General features: G+C 40.2%; 1 protein-coding gene across 6 annotated transcripts in view; it reads right to left on the bottom strand.

The window, feature by feature from the left end:
* Crag (DENN domain-containing protein Crag) overlaps positions 1 to 23,050 on the bottom strand; it is a 346,089-nt gene that overhangs the window by 137,610 nt on the left and 185,429 nt on the right. For all 6 annotated transcript variants that reach the window (XM_071666294.1, XM_071666290.1, XM_071666288.1 and 3 more), the window contains 3 exons: positions 17,437 to 17,557; positions 12,978 to 13,070; positions 441 to 1,586 (listed from right to left, as the gene is read on the bottom strand). In XM_071666294.1, the coding sequence (XP_071522395.1) occupies positions 441 to 1,586; positions 12,978 to 13,070; positions 17,437 to 17,557 (1,360 nt within the window). The remainder of the gene's footprint in view (positions 1 to 440; positions 1,587 to 12,977; positions 13,071 to 17,436; positions 17,558 to 23,050) is intronic.

The raw sequence follows: 23,050 nt of genomic DNA, 5'->3' as shown, positions 1-23,050 counted from the left end.
TGGGATCATTTACAAAGAAAGTATATACTTCGTAAATATTTCTTCATACTAGAAATGAAAGTCTTCACATTACTCTCTTTACAGGATGAAATACAGTGGTGTCTTAATTGCTGGTTACTGTTTAAACGGAGGAGCTATTTTTTTCTACTTCTGTGAAAATTATCATATGCTTTCAAAAAGAACAAAGCATCAAATTTATCAAGTGATAACATGAGCATAATGTTCTTCTATAAAAAAAAAAGGGCTGTATGTTACTTACTGATCAGAGCAACTTGAATATTGGTTATAGGCACACAACTCTTAAATGCTTTCTCTTATGAGCTCTTATACATTAGTTGGGTCACTGTGCATATGAAGAGCTGGAAGTCCATCGGTCATACACCATTCCAGGACGAGCAAGTTACTGAGTTAAGAATTATTTTGGCTAAGGAATGTGTTACCTGAAGGTGAGCTTAAGGGATGGCCAGGTGGGTGTCGAAGCCACCAGAGCTGAGTGGACAGGGTCATCAGATGCTGCCCGCTCTGAGGAATGTACATGGTTCGAGTGAGATGAATTGGAAGTGTGGGTTGGACTAGGTGAGGGTGATAGTGTCCAGAGAGAATTTGCTGATCGCTGTACACCATGATGCCTTACAGTGTCCTGGTCACTGCGGCTTGTGAAAGTGGCACTACGTGCAACTCGTCGGGATGATCTATGGGCATGAACACTTTGTCCAAAAGTAAGGGAAGACATCTCTGAATCATCACTTGTGGTGCTCTGCCTTGAGGGTGAGTCGTGAGCACTAAAGACAGACTCAGACAACTGAGAGGCAGGTACACTACCATGAGAGGGTGGTGCTCCCCAAGACATTAATCGATGTTCATCACTTGCCTGTGACAAGCTAAATGCTCCAAGAGGATCATTTCCTGTGACAGGAGTACGCTTAGGACTAGATGGTATGGGTGAATAACTGGAGGGTCTGTTGATAGTGATACTGGGGGACTGTGGAGGCAGAAGTAATGTCTGGGGCTGCTTATCACTTAAACTGCTATTCTTGTCCTTCATGTCACCAAAATCACTCACTCCTGGGACTTCAGGTGTCTTTTCCTCACTTTTCCTATCCACACTGCTCTTACTTTCACAAATTTTGCTAGCAGATCCTTCCCTGCTATCATTCATGTAATCTGTTATTCCTTGTTCTAAACTGACAGAATCTTTACTACTGGATCGGCTCACACTTGCACTTCTTTTCCAGAATCCACGTATCTTTTCATCTGCACTGTCCACACTCCGTTTGAACAGACTGGATAATCTTTCTGGTGCATTTCGTGAAAAAAATCCCTGCAAAAGGCCAGACCGGGGCCCAGTCTCTTCTTCAGAAATGTCACTTAGACTTTCATTACTACGGGAAAGAGAATCTATTCCCCTCACATCATCATGAGGTGAAGAATCTTGGTCCACTGAAGTAAAAGAAGTGCTGTTTTCACTGTGTAGAGGATTACTGCTGGCATGGAATTGGTGAACTTGAGTAAGTGGCTCAATCTCAACTTTGGCGAGACGCAGAAGGTTGGTAATTATCTTAGCATCACTGCCGTAGCTGTCACATCTGAGGGGGAAGGTGGTGGTGACAACTCTTCGCTCGTATGTTTCCAAAAAATACATGGCTCCATTTATATAAAACAAAGGGAATTAAAGGTTTTATGAACCTAAACTTTTTAATTCATATAACTACCATGATACATTCTGTAACTTTACGGTATAAAGACTGAAAAAGAGGAAATAAATCATAGCAAGCAAGACTGATCTTTGCTGATGTCAATGAAAAGTTCAAGCAAGCTCCAGATCTAACATTTTTTTCCTGAAGACCACTGAATGTTACTGATACAAGGTTTGAGAAGACTGTTTAGGGAAAGGTACTGACAGAAATCATTCTTCTAAAAGGGGAATTTTCTGTGAGTGTTACTAGTGGTGATAAATACAACTGATAAACACAACTGCAATCAAGTTCATCCATTTTCTTTCTTTACAATTCTAATTGATGCTGATGCACATTAATGGGTGGCTGACACTTTGGTACAATTATCAATCGACATATAAACTATTGAACCAGGATGCATATTTTGTGAACAATTCAAGTACAAAATTCAAAACTGTACACCATACATCAAAATACAACTACACAATAAATTCATTTCTTGAAGACACAAGGTGGTGTACTATAAACACCAAAAATTACAGTATGTTTGTTAAATGTAAACCCCTTTTTTGCAAAACAACGGTCATCCAACATAATGACATTAAGCTGGACATCACCTGTTCATCTCTGACTATCACTTCTATGCTCATCAACAATTGTCACCATCTGATGATCCCATTCTTATGCATGGTAACAATCATCTGATGAAAAGGACAGAGTACATTACTAGAGAAAACAAAGGACATGATGCTCCAGCATATTTGTTGAGGCATGCTGACCTTGTAAATCCTTAAACCCAAACACAAACCATAAAAGAATTTGAAAAAATGACAAGTTGCTTAATCTCTTAAAAAACATGGCCAGTTACTGAAAAAACCCTAGAACATCTTTTCAGCCTCTCTAAAATACAAATGCACATTAGGCTGTGATGTCACACCAGGGACACAAGAGTCAACAATACATGACCAGCTCCAATGCAGCTGCAGATTCTGAAAGTTTTTCAAACTTAGATACCTCTCACATTTGGAGAAATGATTGCTGGTTTAATGATGAAACAAAAGATAATACAAGCATTGAAAGCGGATGACTAGAGCCTTGTGATTTAGAACCCTAAGAGAACAAAGCAGAAGGAGAAAGCTATAATGACAGTAACAGCTGAGATATATGACCAAATGTCTGGTCAATGCAGAATGGTAATGAATTCTCTGAGTCATTTCAGAATCATCCAGGTATAAATCTGCTAGGTAGCAGACAGAGGAATCTGTCTCAGAATCATCTTAAGAATCAAGATGGTCATAAAAGGATATCATCATGAAGTCTATTTTGTTACACTGCTATGTAGCCATTTCTCAACATACTCTAAAGCACTCCTTACACTTTCCTTGGTTCACATGGGGTAGACTTATATTGTTCTAACATTTAAAAGGTTCTAATTCTCCCTTCAGTGTTAAATTTTTCACTACAGTTAGGACGTGTGCCCATGCAATTTCATTTTGTTCGCAGCAGATGGGTCCTAAAAATACAGACATAAATACCATGCTATATATCCAGATATCACAGCCTAAATGTTATATATACACTGGTCAGCATATGAAGAGATGTCATGAAAGCCTGTATGAGATCTCATCACTCATGGTATGCAATATTTTTTAGAGCTGTGTCACTCTTACAAGAAAATATATCTTACAGATGAAATCCATTAGCAGTTATATTGAGACAAAACATTTCCAAAAATACCACACATCTTCCTAAGTATGCAAGAAAATACTCCTGGAGTATCTCAGATGCTGGAATACCTCATATCCAGGAGTACATCATGTGAATGGCAGAAGAGCAGCACAAGTTAAAGTTTCATGTGGTTGAGTTTTATGTCCTTTCATCAGTTTTTTTCTGTTAACTATAATTACATACATTATTTGAGAACCACCTATACACAAAGTGTATTTTGCAAATTAAGACTACTACTATAAATGGGTTAAAAGACAAACTAAGAGTAATATGAAATATTAAACACAGGAGACTGCAATCCCTGAATCTGAAGGCTTATCAGCATCTAGCGCAGGAGAACATACTCTTTCAAAGAGGAGGTCCCAGATCTCATGACATCAAGTTCCTGCATCAACTCCCTGTCAGTCTACACAAAATAAGAGACTCTTCCTCTCTCTTTTGTGGCTAACATGAACTAGGTTTACATCTGCCCAATTCCATAGAAGTGCAAATTACAGTAAAAGGTACAATATCTTAAATAGCATATCCACAAACTTGAGGGCTGCTAACTAGTTTAAGTGAACAGGACATCTTCCAGGGGTAAAACAACATTTACCTGAAGCACCCCTTCCAAGAAAAGTACACTAAAAATGATGGTGGACAAATGTAATAATCCCCATCCAGCCAGCCACATTACAAGCTCTGATTCTCACTGATGAAGAAGCCTGACACAAAGGAAACTGAACACAAGAATTTGACTCAATCAAAAGAAAACCAAAAATATATGTAATGCTTAAGCAATTCCCTCAGAGTGAAGCCCATATATCAGATAGCAGATGATCTCTGATTTAGTAGAGCTCAGTTACAATGCACAATGACAAAAATGGATGATGGGGATTCATCTTGAAATATCAAGCTAAAATATGTACTAAAAAGGCAAAAATCAGCTCATAGTTCTCTTAAACCTTTAACTAAAACTAAAACTGTTTAAATATCAAACGAAAGAAAACAAAAATGCCCATGATAGATTGCTTAAAAGGAATGTACCAGTGGAAGTTCAGCAAAGGAGGGAAGAATATAAGATCTGTAAGTGGAATGTTCAAAGGCTGATAGAGGAAAGCAAAAGCATTATAGATGAAGATTTTGGAAGAAAGTACAGTGAAAAGTTTAAGGAAAATAAGAAATTGTAAGGAGATGAGGTGAAAAAGGAGAGAGATGGATGTACGACTGGAAATGTAAATGTAAGGAGTAAGAAGGAGTTGCTGAATCAAAAATAAGGTGTGAAAGGAAAATGGAGAGAGTATTTTGAAAATTTGATGAATGTGGAAGAAAGTGAGGCAGCAGTTGTTACATGTATGGGTATGGGTGATGGGAGGAAAAGGATATAAAAGCAAGGTCCTGAAGCAAGAAGGGAGGTAAAAAGGGCAATAATGAAGCTGAAGGTAGGAAAGGCACCTAGAGTGGATGGGATTACAGCTGAAATGTTGAAGTATGGAGGCAAAAATGAGATAAAATGGATGCATTTGATAAATAATTTAGCATGGAAAAAGAAGGTTGTTCTAAGGATATATGTAGTAATTACAAGGAACTACATCTGTTAAATATATTAGGAAAGATGTATGAAGTGCTGATGTGGTGGAAGTGACTGAATACAGAATAAGAGAGGAGTAAGGAGGTTTTAGGAAAGGTAGGGGCTGTGTGGACCAGATTCTTGAGGTGAGAATGACCATCCAGCTGTTTCTTTCACTGATGCTTGTGCCCTTCAGGAACTCCCTCATGGGCATGGGCCACGGCAAAAGTCACCATAACTGGTGAACTCCAGTGCCACCTCTTAGTCTTTAATACCTCAACCTGAACAGGCCAATGGCAGAAGGCAACTCTAACACAGTGTTTTCCTATCTTCAGACGGCAACTCTAACACAGTGTTTTCCTATCTAATGTTGCCACTGAATACTTCTACATAAATTGTCAACCTAACATACCTATTACTTCTACCTAATGCTCCTAACTTATGTTCTTACCTAATACTTCTGTCTAATGTTCCTACCTACTACTACTATGTACTGCCCCTATCATTTTACCAAAAGGCAGGGTTAGTGTAGAACACTCACCAGAGGAAAACCTGGAGTTACAAAGAATTAGTTGTGTGAGTTAGGTGCTATCAATTGTTACGTATGACAAGGAGATATTGTATGAATGTGGACAGAATGCTAGCAGTCCATGTGTGGGTGAAGCAGAGAGTAAAGACTGCTACCTGGGTCAGAGTGAAGCCAGAAACCAATGAAGTGTTGGTTCACTATCCAGCCATCACTAACCCTCTTGGTGCCCTGGTGGGTAGTATCAATAATATACCTTCCTGGTTGGCAGCTGCCTACCAAGTACTGCTAGGTAGTAGTGAGAATGACTGGAAAAGTATACAGCAAAAGGTGAAAAGCTGTATGCAGCTTTTATGGATCTGATGGTGTATGACAGAGGAGTGAAATGCTTTATGGGATGTGCTAAGGATATATGGGGTAAGGGGACAACTGCTGGATTGTGTGAAAGCCTTCCAAAGAGAAGCAAATGCATGTGTAAGAGTGTACGGAGAGTAGAGCAAAAGTTTTGGTATATACGTGAGTTTGAGGCAGTGCTGAGTAATATCACCATGGCTTTCTAATATGTATATATGGATGGAGTGATAATAAAAATGAAAGCAAAACAAGGGAAAATGGGTGCAGAGATGGACTGTGGTAGAGAGGTATGCTGGCTAGTGACAAGCATGTTGTTGGATGATACTGTGTTGTTTGCTAAGAGTGAAGAGGAGTTGCAAATGGTTGTAAATAAGTTTTATGGTATTTGTAAGTATAGGTGATTGAAGGTAAATGGGAGTAAAAGTAAAGTGATAGTGTTTGAAACAAAACAGAGTGAAAGTATGGATGTTGCAAAACCCTATAGAGTGAAAGAAGAAAGTGCACTAAACTGTGTTATAGATTATATTTACAGATTTATTATACTTTGTTGCTGGCTCACAGGTTAAAGAGGTAGTGCAAGGAAACAGACGAAAGAATGGCCCTACCCACCCACATACACATGTACATACATACACGTGCACTCATGCACATATACATACCTATACATTTCAACACATACATATATACAGTGTTACGAAGACGTGTGTGTTTGTATCTATTTCTTATCAGGGCGAGGAGTGATGTTTGAGGCTGGCTCGGAGTTTCTGTCCACCCAGCATTTTACGAAAGTGTAACCACGCCGAGACTCTGGGACCCTCCAACCAATGAGAACTTCTACATTTCTATAGCCAATCGAAATGTAAGGTTTATAGCAGCAAGGGCGAATGCTTGTCTTCTGGTACCCACAACACCCGCTGAGACTTGATTCCTTTCTCTGAAGCCCAGCGAGGTGGGTGGTGTCCCCTGCTGTAAGCCTCTAAGCCCTGCTGTGCTATAAGCCATAACTGCTATAACGAGTGTTGTGCTATAAGTGTTCACTGTGTTACATCAGATTTAGCTAAGTGATTACTGTGTTACATCAGATTTAGCTAAGTGTTTACTGTGTTACATCAGATTTAGCTAAGTGTTTACTGTGTTACATCAGGTTTAGATAAGTGTAACGATGAAGTTAATTGTGTCACGTCAAGCGTAACTGTCACAAGACAGAGGTCTCCTGGCTTGAAATCTTATCTGGAATATTGACTTATGTTCAGTGTTAACGTAAATGTTTCATGCTTGATTTATGTACCTATCTTTGTACACTTGAATTCTTTCATTATAAGTAGATTTAAGGTAATGCTGGTCTTTAATTCAATCCCATAACTTTATTATTGTGTTATCCTGAGTTGTGCAACTTGACAAATCTATAACGTCCTTGCAAGACAAGGTCAGTAGTATTTGTAACAGATATGTTACTGGCGACCTTGCCTGAATAAGTATTGAGTTCGGAAAAACAGATACATGGACATCTACATATATACACATTCCTATGAGTCCATGGGGAAAATGAAACACGATAAGTTCCCAAGTGCACTTTCGTGTAATAATCACATCATCAGGGAAGACACAAGAGAGAAATATGTCAGTTGAAAAACATCGAAGAGATGAAGCTACGACGCCATTTGGTAAACATTTTACCAAATGGCGTCCTAGCTTCGTCTCTTCGATGTATATCAATTGACTTATATTTCTCTCTAGTGTCTCCCCTGATGATGTGATTATTACACGAAAGTGCACTTGGGAACATCGCGCTTTATTTTCCCCGTGGACTCATAGGAATATCTTGATCACACGCAAAATTGTGATCCTTTCCAATACACACACATGTACATAATTCATACTTGCTGCCATTATTCACTCCCATCGCCACCCTGCCACACACAAAATGACAACTCCCTCCCCCTGAATGCGCATGAAGTAGCGCTAGGAAAAGACAACAAAGGCCACATTCGTTCACACTCAATCTCTAGCTGTCATGTGTAATGCAACGAAACCACAGCTCCTTTTCCATTTCCAGGCAGTTCAAAACTTTCCATGGTTTACCCCAGACGCTTCACATGCCCTGGTTCAATCCATTGACAGCACTTCGAACCCGGTATACCACATCGTTCCAATTCACTCTGTTCCTTGCATGCCTTTCACCCTCCTGCATGTTCAGGCCTTGATTGCTCAAAATCTTTTTCACTCCAACCTTCCACCTCTAATTTGGTTTCCTACTTCTCCTTGTTCCCTCCACCTCTGACACATATATCCTCTTTGTCAATCTTTCCTCACTCATTCTCTCCATGTGACCAAACCATTTCAATACACCCTCTTCTGCTCTCTCAACCACACTCTTTTTATTACCACACATCTCTCTTACCCTTTCATCACTTACTTGATCAAACCACCTCACACCACACATTGTCCTCAAACATCTCATTTTCAACACGTCCTCTGCAAAACCCTATCTATAGCCCATGCCTCGCAACCATATAACATTGTTGGAACCACTATTCCTTCAAACATACCCATTCTTGCTCTCTAAGATAATGTTCTCACCTTACACACATTTTTCAACGCTCCCAGAACTTTTGTCTCCTCCCCTACCCTGTGACTTACTTCCGCTTCCATGGTTCCATCTGCTGCTAAATCCACTCCCAGATATCTAAAACACTTCACCTCCTTTAGCTTTTCTCCATTCAAACTTACCTCCCAACTAACTTGTCCCTCAACCCTACTGCACCTAATAACCTTGCTCTTATTCACATTTACTCTCAGCTTTCTTGTTTCACACACTTTACCAATCTCAGTCACCAGCTTCTGCACTTTCTCACCCGAATCAGCCACCAGTGCTGTATCATCAGCGAACAACAACTGACACTCTTCCCAAGCTCTCTCATCCCCAACAGACTGCATACTTGCCCCTCTCTCCAAAACTTTTATTATCGTTATAATTATTATTTCTATTTCTGGTTTAAAAAGAGAGTATGAATTATGAACATGTGTATATATGTATATGTCTGTGTGTATATATATATATATATATATATATATATATATATATATATATATATATATATATATATATATATATACATATATATATATATATTCTTTCTTTCTTTCAAACTATTCGCCATTTCCCGCTTTAGCGAGGTAGCGTTAAGAACAGAGGACTGGGCCTTGGAGGGAATATCCTCACCTGGCCCCCTTCTCTGTTCCTTGTTTTGGAAAATTAAAAAAAAAACGAGAGGGGAAGATTTCCAGCCCCCCGCTCCCTCCCCTTTTAGTCGCCTTCTACGACACGCAGGGAATACGTGGGAAGTGTTCTTTCTCCCCTATATATATATATATATATATATATATATATATATATATATATATATATATATATATATATATATATATTTTTCTCCATTCAAACTCACCTCCCAATTGACTTGACCCTCAACCCTACTGTACCTAATAACCTTGCTCTTATACACATTTACTCTTAACTTTCTTCTTCCACACACTTTACCAAACTCAGTCACCAGCTTCTGCAGTTTCTCACATGAATCAGCCACCAGCGCTGTATCATCAGCGAACAACAACTGACTCACTTCCCAAGCTCTCTCATCCCCAACAGACTTCATACTTGCCCCTCTTTCCAAAACTCTTGCATTTACCTCCCTAACAACCCCATCCATAAACAAATTAAACAACCATGGAGACATCACACACCCCTGCCGCAAACCTACATTCACTGAGAACCAATCACTTTCCTCTCTTCCTACACGTACACATGCCTTACATCCTCGATAAAAACTTTTCACTGCTTCTAACAACTTGACTCCCACACCATATATTCTTAATACCTTCCACAGAGCATCTCTATCAACTCTATCATATGCCCTCTCCAGATCCATAAATGCTACATACAAATCCATTTGCTTTTCTAAGTATTTCTCACATACATTCTTCAAAGCAAACACCTGATCCACACATCCTCTACCACTTCTGAAACACACTGCTCTTCCCCAATCTGATGCTCTGTACATGCCTTCACCCTCTCAATCAATACCCTCCCATATAATTTACCAGGAATACTCAACAAACTTATACCTCTGTAATTTGAGCACTCACTCTTATCCCCTTTGCCTTTGTACAATGGCACTATGCACGCATTCCGCCAATCCTCAGGCACCTCACCATGAGTCATACATACATTAAATAACCTTACCAACCAGTCAACAATACAGTCACCCCCTTTTTTAATAAATTCCACTGCAATACCATCCAAACCTGCTGCCTTGCCGGCTTTCATCTTCCGCAAAGCTTTCACTACCTCTCCTCTGTTTACCAAATCATTTTCCCTAACCCTCTCACTTTGCACACCACCTCGACCAGTGAAGTGTTTTAGATATCTGGGAGTGGATCTGGCAGCGGATGGAACCATGGAAGCGGAAGTGGATCATAGGGTGGGGGAGGGGGCGAAAATCCTGGGGGCCTTGAAGAATGTGTGGAAGTCGAGAACATTATCTCGGAAAGCAAAAATGGGTATGTTTGAAGGAATAGTGGTTCCAACAATGTTGTATGGTTGCGAGGCGTGGGCTATGGATAGAGTTGTGCGCAGGAGGATGGATGTGCTGGAAATGAGATGTTTGAGGACAATGTGTGGTGTGAGGTGGTTTGATCGAGTGAGTAACGTAAGGGTAAGAGAGATGTGTGGAAATAAAAAGAGCATGGTTGAGAGAGCAGAAGAGGGTGTTTTGAAGTGGTTTGGGCACATGGAGAGAATGAGTGAGGAAAGATTGACCAAGAGGATATATGTGTCGGAGGTGGAGGGAACAAGGAGAAGAGGGAGACCACATTGGAGGTGGAAAGATGGAGTGAAAAAGATTTTATGTGATCGGGGCCTGAACATGCAGGAGGGTGAAAGGAGGGCAAGGAATAGAGTGAATTGGAGCGATGTGGTATACCGGGGTTGACGTGCTGTCAGTGGATTGAATCAAGGCATGTGAAGCGTCTGGGGTAAACCATGGAAAGCTGTGTAGGTATGTATATTTGCGTGTGTGGACGTATGTATATACATGTGTATGGGGGGGGTTGGGCCATTTCTTTCGTCTGTTTCCTTGCGCTACCTCGCAAATGCGGGAGACAGCGACAAAGTATAAAAAAAAAAAAAAAAAAATATTTTTTTTTTTTATTTTTTTTTTTTTTTTATCAACTCTATCATATGCCCTCTCCAGATCCATAAATGCTACATACAAATCCATTTGCTTTTCTAAGTATTTCTCACATACATTCTTCAAAGCAAACACCTGATCCACACATCCTCTACCACTTCTGAAACCACACTGCTCTTCCCCAATCTGATGCTCCGTACATGCCTTCACCCTCTCAATCAATACCCTCCCATATAATTTACCAGGAATACTCAACAAACTTATACCTCTGTAATTTGAGCACTCACCCCTATCCCCTTTGCCTTTGTACAATGGCACTATGCACGCATTCCGCCAATCCTCAGGCACCTCACCACGAGTCATACATACATTAAATAGCCTTACCAACCAGTCAACAATACAGTCACCCCCTTTTTTAATAAATTCCACTGCAATACCACCCATATATATATATATATATATATATATATATATATATATATATATATATATATATATATATACATACAACTAAACAGTTGAAATCTTATTCTAGTCAAAATATCTAGTTCCCAAAATGTAAATGATCCACAGAAATTATGATATCCAACTATCTGTAAAGACATATCAATTGTACAAGAATATCTATAATTCCACTTGCTTCTCAACAGACCTGCAGGATGTTTTTGAAGTACTGTCACCAGCATTAATCGCAATGGAATGATCACAATACAGTAATACATTCAACCTGAGTCCTTACTGGGGTTCTCCAACTGCAATTATGATGAATGGTATCCTCAGAGGAATATCAACAGTGTCCTCATACTTTATACAACAAATGAAATACTTTATAATTAGACTAGGAGTCTTGTCATCAAGCATTAAAGTGCTTTTTAGCTGAACTCTGCTAGCACTCAAGTGTTCAGTCTTAATTGTACACTTCAACTGGAAAAAGTCCTAGGTGATTTTATCATCACTAAAGGCCTCTGTTTTTACTTAGCAAGATTGAATATGGAACATGATGAATACTGCACATATCAATGGAAAATACCTGCAAAACTTAAACCAATCCTAAAGACTATCATCAACATTATCCATTTAAAATGCTGTCTTCTTCCATCAGTCACTGGTAGTGCTCTGTATATCTGTGGTTCATGTGTAGAGATATAAAACAGTAATTATCTTTAAATAATTTTGGATGTTGTAGATTATTGTGAGTTAGAGTTTTTCAAGTCAAGAAAAGCTAAACATGTTTAATGATGAAATAAGGAGAATTCTGACATGCTACAGTAACTGTTTCATGCAAAACAAGCAAATTAATCAAACAAGGACGACAACACAAATAATGAAAAATAGGCAACTAAAATAGTGCAATGTTCTAGCCCTGGTAGTGTTGACTCTTGGTGTCTAGCACAAGCTTTTAGGAGCAGCAGTGTATACAGTATGGTGTACACCCTGTGCATATAAATTGTCAGCCACCCAGGGTGCTCTACTCACACATATACACAGCAGCAATGGTCTTCAGGGCCTAAATTAGGAATCAGTGGAAAGTGAAAATATAGACGTTGGCACCTTGTGATGTTCAGAGAAATATCTGTGATATTAATGCAATAAAAATCCTCACTTCTCCAAAACAAGATTTAGGAGTTCATTTCTATACTGGAAACAAATATGAGATGATGTAACAGATAAGTACGTATAAATCATAACAAATCTAAAGGTCAGAACATTGTAAAATATGATATCTGACTAACAGATACATGTATTACTAGGTAGTTGCATCTAATATGAAAACCAATTTCACTATCAAAACAAGTACTCAGTTTTTAAACTGTTCAACAATTCCATTTTAGTTAGACTCAGTATCTTGTTTAGGAGTATAATAAAAAAAATATATGTACACAGATTTTCTTGAACCACACAGATATGAGGGACAAAGGTATGGTCTTTGCATGTGAGCCACTCTGAACTCTTACCTGAGGTACTCGGGTACCACCTTTTCCTGTGCAGCTGATACTGGGGTCTCAGGTGATGTCCTTACAACTGTTGCCTCACTCATCTTATCATATCTGGAAGAATAGCCGTGTTGTAAATACCTGTTCCAACTATGACTCAAATGCAGACATCAGTCTACCATAAAAGTATTATCTCTAAACTATTCTTCAAAATGTGTCTTGAGCAATGTCTAAATCTAAATCAGGGAACAGCATGCCAACTGTAAATGTAAATTTTTTTTGTGTCAAAGCCTCCATTCACAGAAAATTCTGATTAAAGCCAAACCATGAAAGAAACATAATAGAGCAAAAGAAACTGTCAGAAAACAGTTATACTATATAAATTTTTGAGGATGTGGAAAGCCTGCTTTATAAAATAGGGTACACTGCAGTCACTGGGAAAACTGAGAGGTTAAAGAGTTCTAAAGCTTGGTTGTGTTGGGAGAGAAAGCTATAAAACAATGGCCTACCCTTGTATTTCTCATAGTTACATAATCATGTGATGCAGTGGATTGCCAAATACTTTGTGCTCTAACTAATGATTACTACAAATATCTAGATTTCTTAAACTTACTTTTACATAAGAGATATCACCTCTATTTTCAACAAATTTCTCCTTTAAGCTCTCAAGTTTGGGGCCTCTGTTTTACACTCAATTCCTTTTTCTTTATTTCATACTTACTATGAAACTTCTGATACTACAAGTCTATCACAAGATTTCCAATTAGAAAGAGGAGGGCAAATTAGGTTTCAGATAAGGAATGAAGACAGTCTCAAAAAAATGAAGTTATGTACATTAAAGCATCGGATATGAATGAAGGGACAACAGAAACGGAAAGAGGGAAGTGATATTGTTGTCATAGTTTCTCTGCAGCATTTACAACAGCTGCAATGGTGTGTGCAAAATAGTCTGATGAGGGAAGTTACCTAAAAAAAACAAAATCTGAGTAAAATACAGGTTGAGTATCCTTTATCCGAAATACCTGGGACCAGAAGTGTTTCGGATTTTGGAATATTTGTATATACATACAGAATGAGGGTACTGATTGAGAGGGTAAAGGCATGTACAGAGCATGTACAAACATCATACTTGGGAAGAGCAGTGTGGTCTCAGAAGTGGTAGAGGATGTGTGAATCAGGAGTTTGCATTGAAGAATGTAAGTGAGAAATACTTAGAAAAACAGATGGATTTGTATGTAACATTTATGGATCTGGAGAAGGAATATGATGGGGTAGATAGAGATGCTTTGTGAAAGGTATTAAAAATATATGGTGTGGGGGGTAAGTTGCTAGAAGCAGTGATTAGTTTTTACCAAGGATGTAAGGCATGTGTACAAGTAGGAAGAGAGGAAAGTGATTGGTTCCCAGGGAATGTCGGTTTGACGCAGGGGCGCGTGATGTCTCCATGGTTGTTTAATTTGTTTATGGATGGGGTGGTGAGGGAGATGAATGCAAGAGTTTTGGAGAGGGGGGCAAGTATGCAGTTTCTTGTGGATGAGAGGGCTTGGGGAGTGAGTTAATTGTTCGCTAATGATACAGCACTGGTGGCTGATTCAGGTGAGAAACTGCAGAAGTTGGTGAGCGAGTTTGGTAAAGTGTGTGAAAGAAGAAAGTTGAGAGTAAATGTGAACAAGAGCAAAGTTATATGATTCAGTAGGGTTGAGGGACAAGTTAATTGGGAGGTAAGTTTGAATACAGAAAAACTGGGAAGTGAAGTGTTTTAGATATCTGGAAGAGGATTTAGCAGTAGATGGAACCATGGAAGCGGAAGTGAGTCACAGGGTGGGGAAGGGGTCAAAGGTTCTGGGAGCGGTGAAGAATGTGGGGAAGAAGAGAAAGTTATCTCAGTGAGCAAAAATGGGTATGTGTGAAGGAACAGTGGTTACAACAATGTTATATGGTTGTGAGGCATGGGCTATAGATAGGGTTGTATGGAGGAGGGTGGATGTGTTGGAAATGAGATGTTTGAGGACAATATGTGGTGTGAGGTGATTTGCTCGAGTAAGTAACGAAAGGGTAAGAGAGATGTGTGGTAATAAAAAGAGCGTGGTGAGAAAGCAAAAGAGGGTGTGTTGAAATGGTGTGATCACATGGAGAGAATGAGTGAGGAAAGACTGACAAAATGTGTGTTAGAGGTAGAGGGAACAAGAAGCGGGAGACCAAATTGGAGGTGGAAGGATGGAGTGAAAAAGACTTTGAGCGATCGGGGCCTAAACATACAGGAGGGTGAAAGGCATGCAAGGAATAGAGTGAATTGGAACGATGTGGTATACCAGGGTCAACGTGCTGTCCATGGATTGAACCAGGGAATATGAAGTGTCTGGGGTAAACCATGGAAAGTTTTTGTGAGGAATGGATGTGGAAAGGGAGCTGTGATTTTGGTGCATTTCACATGACAGGTAGAGACTGAGTGTGAGCAAATGTGGCCTAGCGCTACCTTGCGGGGTGTGTGTGTTCTATTTCATGTGTGGTGGGGTGGCGATGAGAACGGATGAAGGCAGCAAGTATGAATATGTACATGTGTATATGTCTGTGTATGTATATGTATGTATACGTTGAAATGTATAAGTATGTATATGTGCGTGTGTGGGCGTTTATGTATTTACATGTGAATGTGGGTGGGTTGGGCCATTCTCTCGTCTGTTTCCTTGCGCTACCTCGATAACGCAGGAGACGGCGAGTAAGTATAATAATAAAAATAATATACATCGATAATGAGTTAAGGAAAACAGGATGGTATGGAAACAAGTGGGTTACAGCTGAGACATACCTCAACATTTCGACCATTCAACGGTCTTCCTCAGGAGATACTGATTCCAGCATTTGGCAGGACCATAATCCTCAGCGAGTGATGGTCACCTGGTTGGATGCCTTGGTGTGTCACTCTCTGATTGGATCACTTGTCCTGCTGCCTCCACTTGTTCACAGTGATCTCCACTGCCTGATGTGACCAACAGATGAACCCAGACCTTGTGTTAGCACTATCTTTGGTTGCGATGCAAGCCACTTCTAATGTCTTTCTTCTGTGTTTGCTTTGGCCCTTATGCAGTATTCTTGCCTCATCCCACCATACGGATTTATTCTGCTCTGTTTACATCTTGCAGTCTCAGCACAATGTAAACAAAGCAGAACTTGTTGCTCCAAATTCTTGTAGGCGAGAATACTGCATGAGGGCCTAAGCAAACAAATGAGAAAGATATTGGAAGTGGCTTCCATCGCTACCATTGACAACGTTAACAAAAGGTCTGGTTAATGACACGCCACGGCGTCCGGGTGGGTGACCATCACTTAATGGGGAATATGGTTCTGCCAAATGCTGGAATCAGTATCTCCTGAGGAAGACCACTGAATGGTTGAAACATTGAGGTATATCTCAGCTATAAACTGTTAGTTTTCTTACCATCCTGTTTTCCACATTTGTCATGATGTATAATAGGTAATGAGATATCTTGGGGATGGGACCAGTCTAAGCACAAAATCCATTTATGTTTCACATAAACATAGCCTGAAGGTAATATATACAATATCTTTAATAATTTTGTACAACAAACAAAAGTTTGTGAAATACTGAACCATCAGAAAGCTAGGGTGTCACAACCTCAGCTTCTTTAAACGCTTCCTCAGGAGTTATCTTCTTCATTAACATTGGTTTTTGTTGTAGAAGTCTCCTCTATGTTATCAACTCGCTAGATTTCTTGTTCTGTTATGAATAAACACTGCTTTAGTCCTTCAATAAGTCCATCACACATTTTTACCATGCCATCTATAGGAACTTTTTCTGAAGTGTTAACTTAGTCATCTTCAATGTCTCTTATCATGATCACCTTGATTCAGAACTATTTCAGCTATTTTGTTATCAGTCAGTGAATGAACAACTAGAGGCTCATTATCTGCAGGCCTTTTTGATATGTTCAACAGTATCTTTGTGCCACAGAGCAGGGAATAAGCAAAAAACACAGTGAGTGATGCATGTAGGTCTGGCGGTGAAGATGGTTTGTAACAAACTGGTGCCAACAGAGCATCAGAGCCCAGCATGGGAAAGGGAGTTCAGGTGTGGAATTTTCCACTTGTATCGTCATGTTGTCGCTCAAAAAGTTTCAAATTTTGGAGCATTTCAGATTTTTGGATTAGGAATGCTCAACCTGTATGACATGCAAAAAGGTTAGCAAACTTGTGGAAGTTATATAGTGTCTGTTCTCTCAAAGACCATTAACAACCATTCTCACTGTCTTTTTACTGGAAAATGGCAAAAGATGATTGTGATAACAAAAATTCATTACTTCTCTGAAAGAGCATTTAATTTCCCTGGACATGGTGAAACAATTTACTTACTTTACAGCTATTTCAAAATTCATATACACCTACAGATAATTTCAAGTGGAAAAGAAGTTTCAATGTGATCAGTATCCTTGCATTAAAGAATTCATCTGGCTTCACTTACTGATCCAATGTTGGAGAGAGCGCATCTGCCAGATCAGTTGGTCGTTCACGGGTTCTGGATGTAGTATCAAATACACTGCTGTCCAGAGCACTTGTCATTAACAGACCAGCACTGCTGCTGACTGAAAAAGAACACTGTAAATTCCTAAGGAGCAATGAGGATTGTGATGAAAAAAATAACTAAGCCCTAAAGAGCTTCAATATTTTTTTGCATCTTATTGCCTATCTTACCAACATATCAAAATTATCTACATGCAAGAAGTAAGAGGCTTTCCTTAATAATATAAAACAGTATTACTTCTAAATCAGTTGAAAATATATTCATGACATTTAGGTGAAGATTACTTGAAACAGAAAGCATCCTACTTGAGTGGTATCACACTGTTAGTACATAAGAAATTTCTAGATTTCTTATGCACTACTGAAAATATGGATGCTTCAGTTTTCCGGTGAATTGTAAATCTGTTTACAATAAGTGACTCTGAGGATATGAGGTTTGTAATTCATACATCAAACACGAAACCTCAAACTTCATCTTTCTATGCAAATTAACCACAGTGCTTTGACAAGAGGAACAAAATATTATACCATAAATACCTTACCTTACCTTCTTGTCTCCTTCTATGAGGTTCCCACAGCACTCAAAAAGCCTGCCATGTCCACTGGGTGAGACCATTGGTCAATGTGTGTGGTGATGTGTGTATGTCTTTGTGAAGTGAGCACTGGCCAACTGAGAAATATATGCTTAGTGTCTTCAGTATGAGAGATGCATCTTGGACATCAAAGGCCTTCTGACAAGCTGACTCAGTGTTTGTAATGTTGAAGAGATGGGTGGTGTCCAGAATGAGATGAGGAAGCATAATACATATATATTTTTTCTTTTTTTTTCATACTATTCGCCATTTCCTGCATTGGCAAGGTAGCATTAAAAACAGAGGACTGAGCCTTGTTTAGGAAAACTAAAAATGAGAGGGGAGGGTTTCCAGCCCCCCTGCTCCCTTCCCTTTTAGTTGCCTTCTACGACACGCAGGGAATACATGGGAAGTATTCTTTCTCCCCTATCCCCAGGGGATAGGGGAGGTAGCGCAAGGTAGCGCTAGGAAAAGACAACAAAAGCCACATTCGTTCACACACAGCCTCTAGCTGTCATGTATAATGCACCGAAACCACAGCTCCCTTTCCACATCCAGGCTCAACAAAACATTCCATGGTTTAACCCAGATGTTTTACATGCCCTGGTTCAATCCATTGACAGCACGTCGACCCCAGTATACCACATCATTCCAATTCACTCTATTCCTTGCACACCTTTCACCCTCCTGCATGTTCAGGCCCCAATCACTCAAAATCTTTTTCACTCCATCTTTCCACCTCCAATTTGGTCTCCCACTTCTTGTTCCCTCCACCTCTGACACATATATCCTCTTGGTCAATCTTTCCTCACTCATTCTCTCCATGTGCCCAAACCATTTCAAAACACCCTCTTCTGCTCTCTCAACCACACTCTTTTTATTACCACACATCTCTCTTACCCTTTCACTACTTACTCGATCAAATCACCTCACACACACACACACACACACACACACATACACATATATATATATATACATATATATTTTTTTTTGCTTTGTCGCTGTCTCCCGCGTTTGCGAGGTAGCGCAAGGAAACAGACGAAAGAAATGGCCCAACCCACCCCCATACACATGTATATACATACACGTCCACACACGCAAATATACATACCTACACAGCTTTCCATGGTTTACCCCAGACCCTTCACATGCCCTGATTCAATCCACTGACAGCACGTCAACCCCGGTATACCACATCGATCCAATTCACTCTATTCCTTGCCCTCCTTTCACCCTCCTGCATGTTCAGGCCCCGATCACACAAAATCTTTTTCACTCCATCTTTCCACCTCTAATTTGGTCTCCCACTTCTCGTTCCCTTCACCTCCGACACATATATCCTCTTGGTCAATCTTTCCTCACTCATTCTCTCCATGTGCCCAAACCATTTCAAAACACCCTCTTCTGCTCTCTCAACCACGCTCTTTTTATTTCCACACATCTCTCTTACCCTTACGTTACTCACTTGATCAAACCACCTCACACCACACATTGTCCTCAAACATCTCATTTCCAGCACATCCACCCTCCTGCACACAACTCTATCCATAGCCCACGCCTTGCAACCATACAACATTGTTGGAACCACTATTCCTTCAAACATACCCATTTTTGCTTTCCGAGATAATGTTCTCGACTTCCACACATTCTTTAAGGCTCCCAGGATTTTCGCCCCCTCCCCCACCCTTCCGCTTCCATGGTTCCATCCGCTGCCAGATCCACTCCCAGATATCTAAAACACTTTACTTCCTCCAATTTTTCTCCATTCAAACTTACCTCCCAACTGACTTGACCCTCAACCCTACTGTACCTAATAACCTTGCTCTTATTCACATATACTCTTAACTTTCTTCTTTCACACACTTTACCAAACTCAGTCACCAGCTTCTGCAGTTTCTCACATGAATCAGCCACCAGCTGGTATACATGGTATACATGGGGTGTTCAGTGTTGTAAATGGAAATGGTGAAGAACTTGTAGATTTATGTGCTGAAAAAGGATTGGTGATTGGGAATACCTAGTTTAAAAAGAGATATATACATAAATATACGTATGTAAGTAGGAGAGATGGCCAGAGAGCGTTATTGGATTACGTGTTAATTGATAGGCGTGCAAAAGAGAAACTTTTGGATGTTAATGTGCTGAGAGGTGCAACTGGAGGGATGTCTGATCATTATCTTGTGGAGGCGAAGGTGAAGATTTGTAGAGGTTTTCAGAAAAGAAGAGAGAATGTTGGGGTGAAGAGAGTGGTGACAGTAAGTGAGCTTGGGGAGGAGACTTGTGTGAGGAAGTACCCAGAGAGACTGAGTACAGAATGGAAAAAGGTGAGAACAAAGGAGGTAAGGGGAGTAGGGGGGGAATGGGGTGCATTTAGGGAAGCAGTGGTGGCTTGCGCAAAAGATGCTTGTGGCATGAAAAGCGTGGGAGGTGGGCAGATTAGAAAGGGTAGTGAGTGGTGGGATGAAGAAGTAAGATTATTAGTGAAAGAGAAGAGAGAGGCATTTGGACGATTTTTGCAGGGAAATAAGGCAAATGAGTGGGATATGTATAAAAGAAAGAGGCAGGAGGTCAAGAGAAAGGTGCAAGAGGTGAAAAAGAGGGCAAATGAGAGTTGGGGTGAGAGAGTATCATTAATTTTTAGGGAGAATAAGAATAAGAGCAGTGTGGTTTCAGAAGTGGTAGAGGATGTGTGGATCAGGTGTTTGCTTTGAAGAATGTATGTGAGAAATACTTAGAAAAGTAAATGGATTTGTATGTAGCATTTATGGATCTGGACAAGGCATATGATAGAGTTGATAGAGATGCTCTGTGGAAGGTATTAAGAATATATGGTGTGGGAGGCAAGTTGTTAGAAGCAGTGAAAAGTTTTTATCGAGGATGTAAGGCATGTGTACGTGTAGGAAGAGAGGAAAGTGATTGGTTCTCAGTGAATGTAGGTTTGCGGCAGGGGTGTGTGATGTCTCCATGGTTGTTTAATTTGTTTATGGATGGGGTTGTTAGGGAGGTGAATTCAAGAGTTTTGGAAAGAGGGGCAAGTATGAAGTCTGTTGTGGATGATAGAGCTTGGGAAGTGAGTCAGTTGTTGTTCGCTGATGATACAGCGCTGGTGGCTGATTCATGTGAGAAACTGCAGAAGCTGGTGACTGAGTTTGGTAAAGTGTGTGAAAGAAGAAAGTAAAGAGTAAATGTGAATAAGAGCAAGGTCATTAGGTACAGTAGGGTTGAGGGTCAAGTCAATTGGGAGGTAAATTTGAATGGAGAAAAACTGGAGGAAGTAAAGTTTTTAGATATCTGGGAGTGGATCTGGCAGCGGATGGAACCATGGAAGCGGAAGTGAATCATAGGGTGGGGGAGGGGGCGAAAATCCTGTGGAGACTTGAAGAATGTGTGGAAGTCGAGAACAATATCTCGGAAAGCAAAAATGGGTATGCTTGAAGGAATAGTGGTTCCAACAATGTTGTATGGTTGCGAGGCGTGGGCTATGGATAGAGTTGTGCGCAGGAGGGTGGATGTGCTGGAAATGAGATGTTTGAGGACAATGTGTGGTGTGAGGTGGTTTGATCGAGTAAGTAATGTAAGGGTAAGAGAGATGTGTGGAAATAAAAAGCGCATGGTTGAGAGAGCAGAAGAGGGTGTTTTGAAATGGTTTGGGCACATGGAGAGAATGAGTGAGGAAAGATTGACCAAGAGGATATATGTGTCGGAGGTGGAGGGAACGAGGAGAAGTGGGAGACCAAATTGGAGGTGAAAAGATGGAGTGAAAAAGATTTTGAGTGACCGGGGCCTGAACATGCAGGAGGGTGAAAGGCGGGCAAGGAATATAGTGAATTGGATCGATGTGGTATACCAGGGTTGACATGCTGTCAGTGGATTGAATCAGGGCATGTGAAGCATCTGGGGTAAACCATGGAAAGTTGTGAGGGGCCTGAATGTGGAAAGGGAGCTGTGGTTTCGGGCATTATTGCATGACAGCTAGAGACTGAGTGTGAACGAATGGGGCCTTTGTTGTCTTTTCCTTGCACTACCTCGCACACATGAGGGGGGAGGGGGATGGTATTCCATGTGTGGCGAGGTGGCGATGGGAATGAATAAAGGCAGACAGTGTGAATTGTGTGCATGGGTATATATGTATGTGTCTGTGTGTGTATATATGTGTACATTTGGATGTATAGGTATGTATATTCACGTGTGTGGACGTGTATGTACATACATGTGTATGGGGGTGGGTTGGGCCATTTCTTTAATCTGTTTCCTTGTGCTACCTCGCAAATGCAGGAGACAGCGACAAAGCAAAATAAATAAATAAATAATAGGAAGATGGTTTGGAAGGAGGTAAATAAAGTGCGTAAGACAAGGGAGCAAATGGGAACTTCAGTGAAGGGGGCTAATGGGGAGGTGATAACAAGTAGTGGTGAAGTGAGAAGGAGATGGAGTGAGTATTTTGAAGGTTTGTTGAATGTGTTTGATGATAGAGTGGCAGATATAGGGTGTTTTGATCGAGGTGGTATGCAAAGTGAGAGGGTTAGGGAAAACGATTTGGTAAACAGAGAAGAGGTAGTAAAAGCTTTGCGGAAGATGAAAGCCGGCAAGGCAGTGGGTTTGGATGGTACTGCAGTGGAATTTATTAAAAAAGGGGGTGACTGTATTGTTGACTGGTTGGTAAGGTTATTTAATGTATGTATGATTCATGGTGAGGTGCCTGAGGATTGGCGGAATGCTTGCATAGTGCCATTGTACAAAGGCAAAGGGAACAAAGGTGAGTGCTCAAATTACAGAGGTATAAGTTTGTTGAGTATTCCTGGTAAATTATATGGGATGGTATTGATTGAGAGGGTGAAGGCATGTACAGAGCATCAGATTGGGGAAGAGCAGTGTGGTTTCAGAAGTGGCAGAGGATGTGTGGATCAGGTGTTTGCTTTGAAGAATGTATGTGAGAAATACTTAGAAAAGCAAATGGATTTGTATGTAGCATTTATGGAT

Source organism: Panulirus ornatus, chromosome 11, assembly GCF_036320965.1.
Source record: "Panulirus ornatus isolate Po-2019 chromosome 11, ASM3632096v1, whole genome shotgun sequence".
NCBI lineage: Eukaryota > Metazoa > Arthropoda > Malacostraca > Decapoda > Palinuridae > Panulirus > Panulirus ornatus.
The sequence above is the reverse complement of the archived record's forward strand: the minus strand, read 5'-3'. Positions and strand labels throughout refer to the sequence as shown.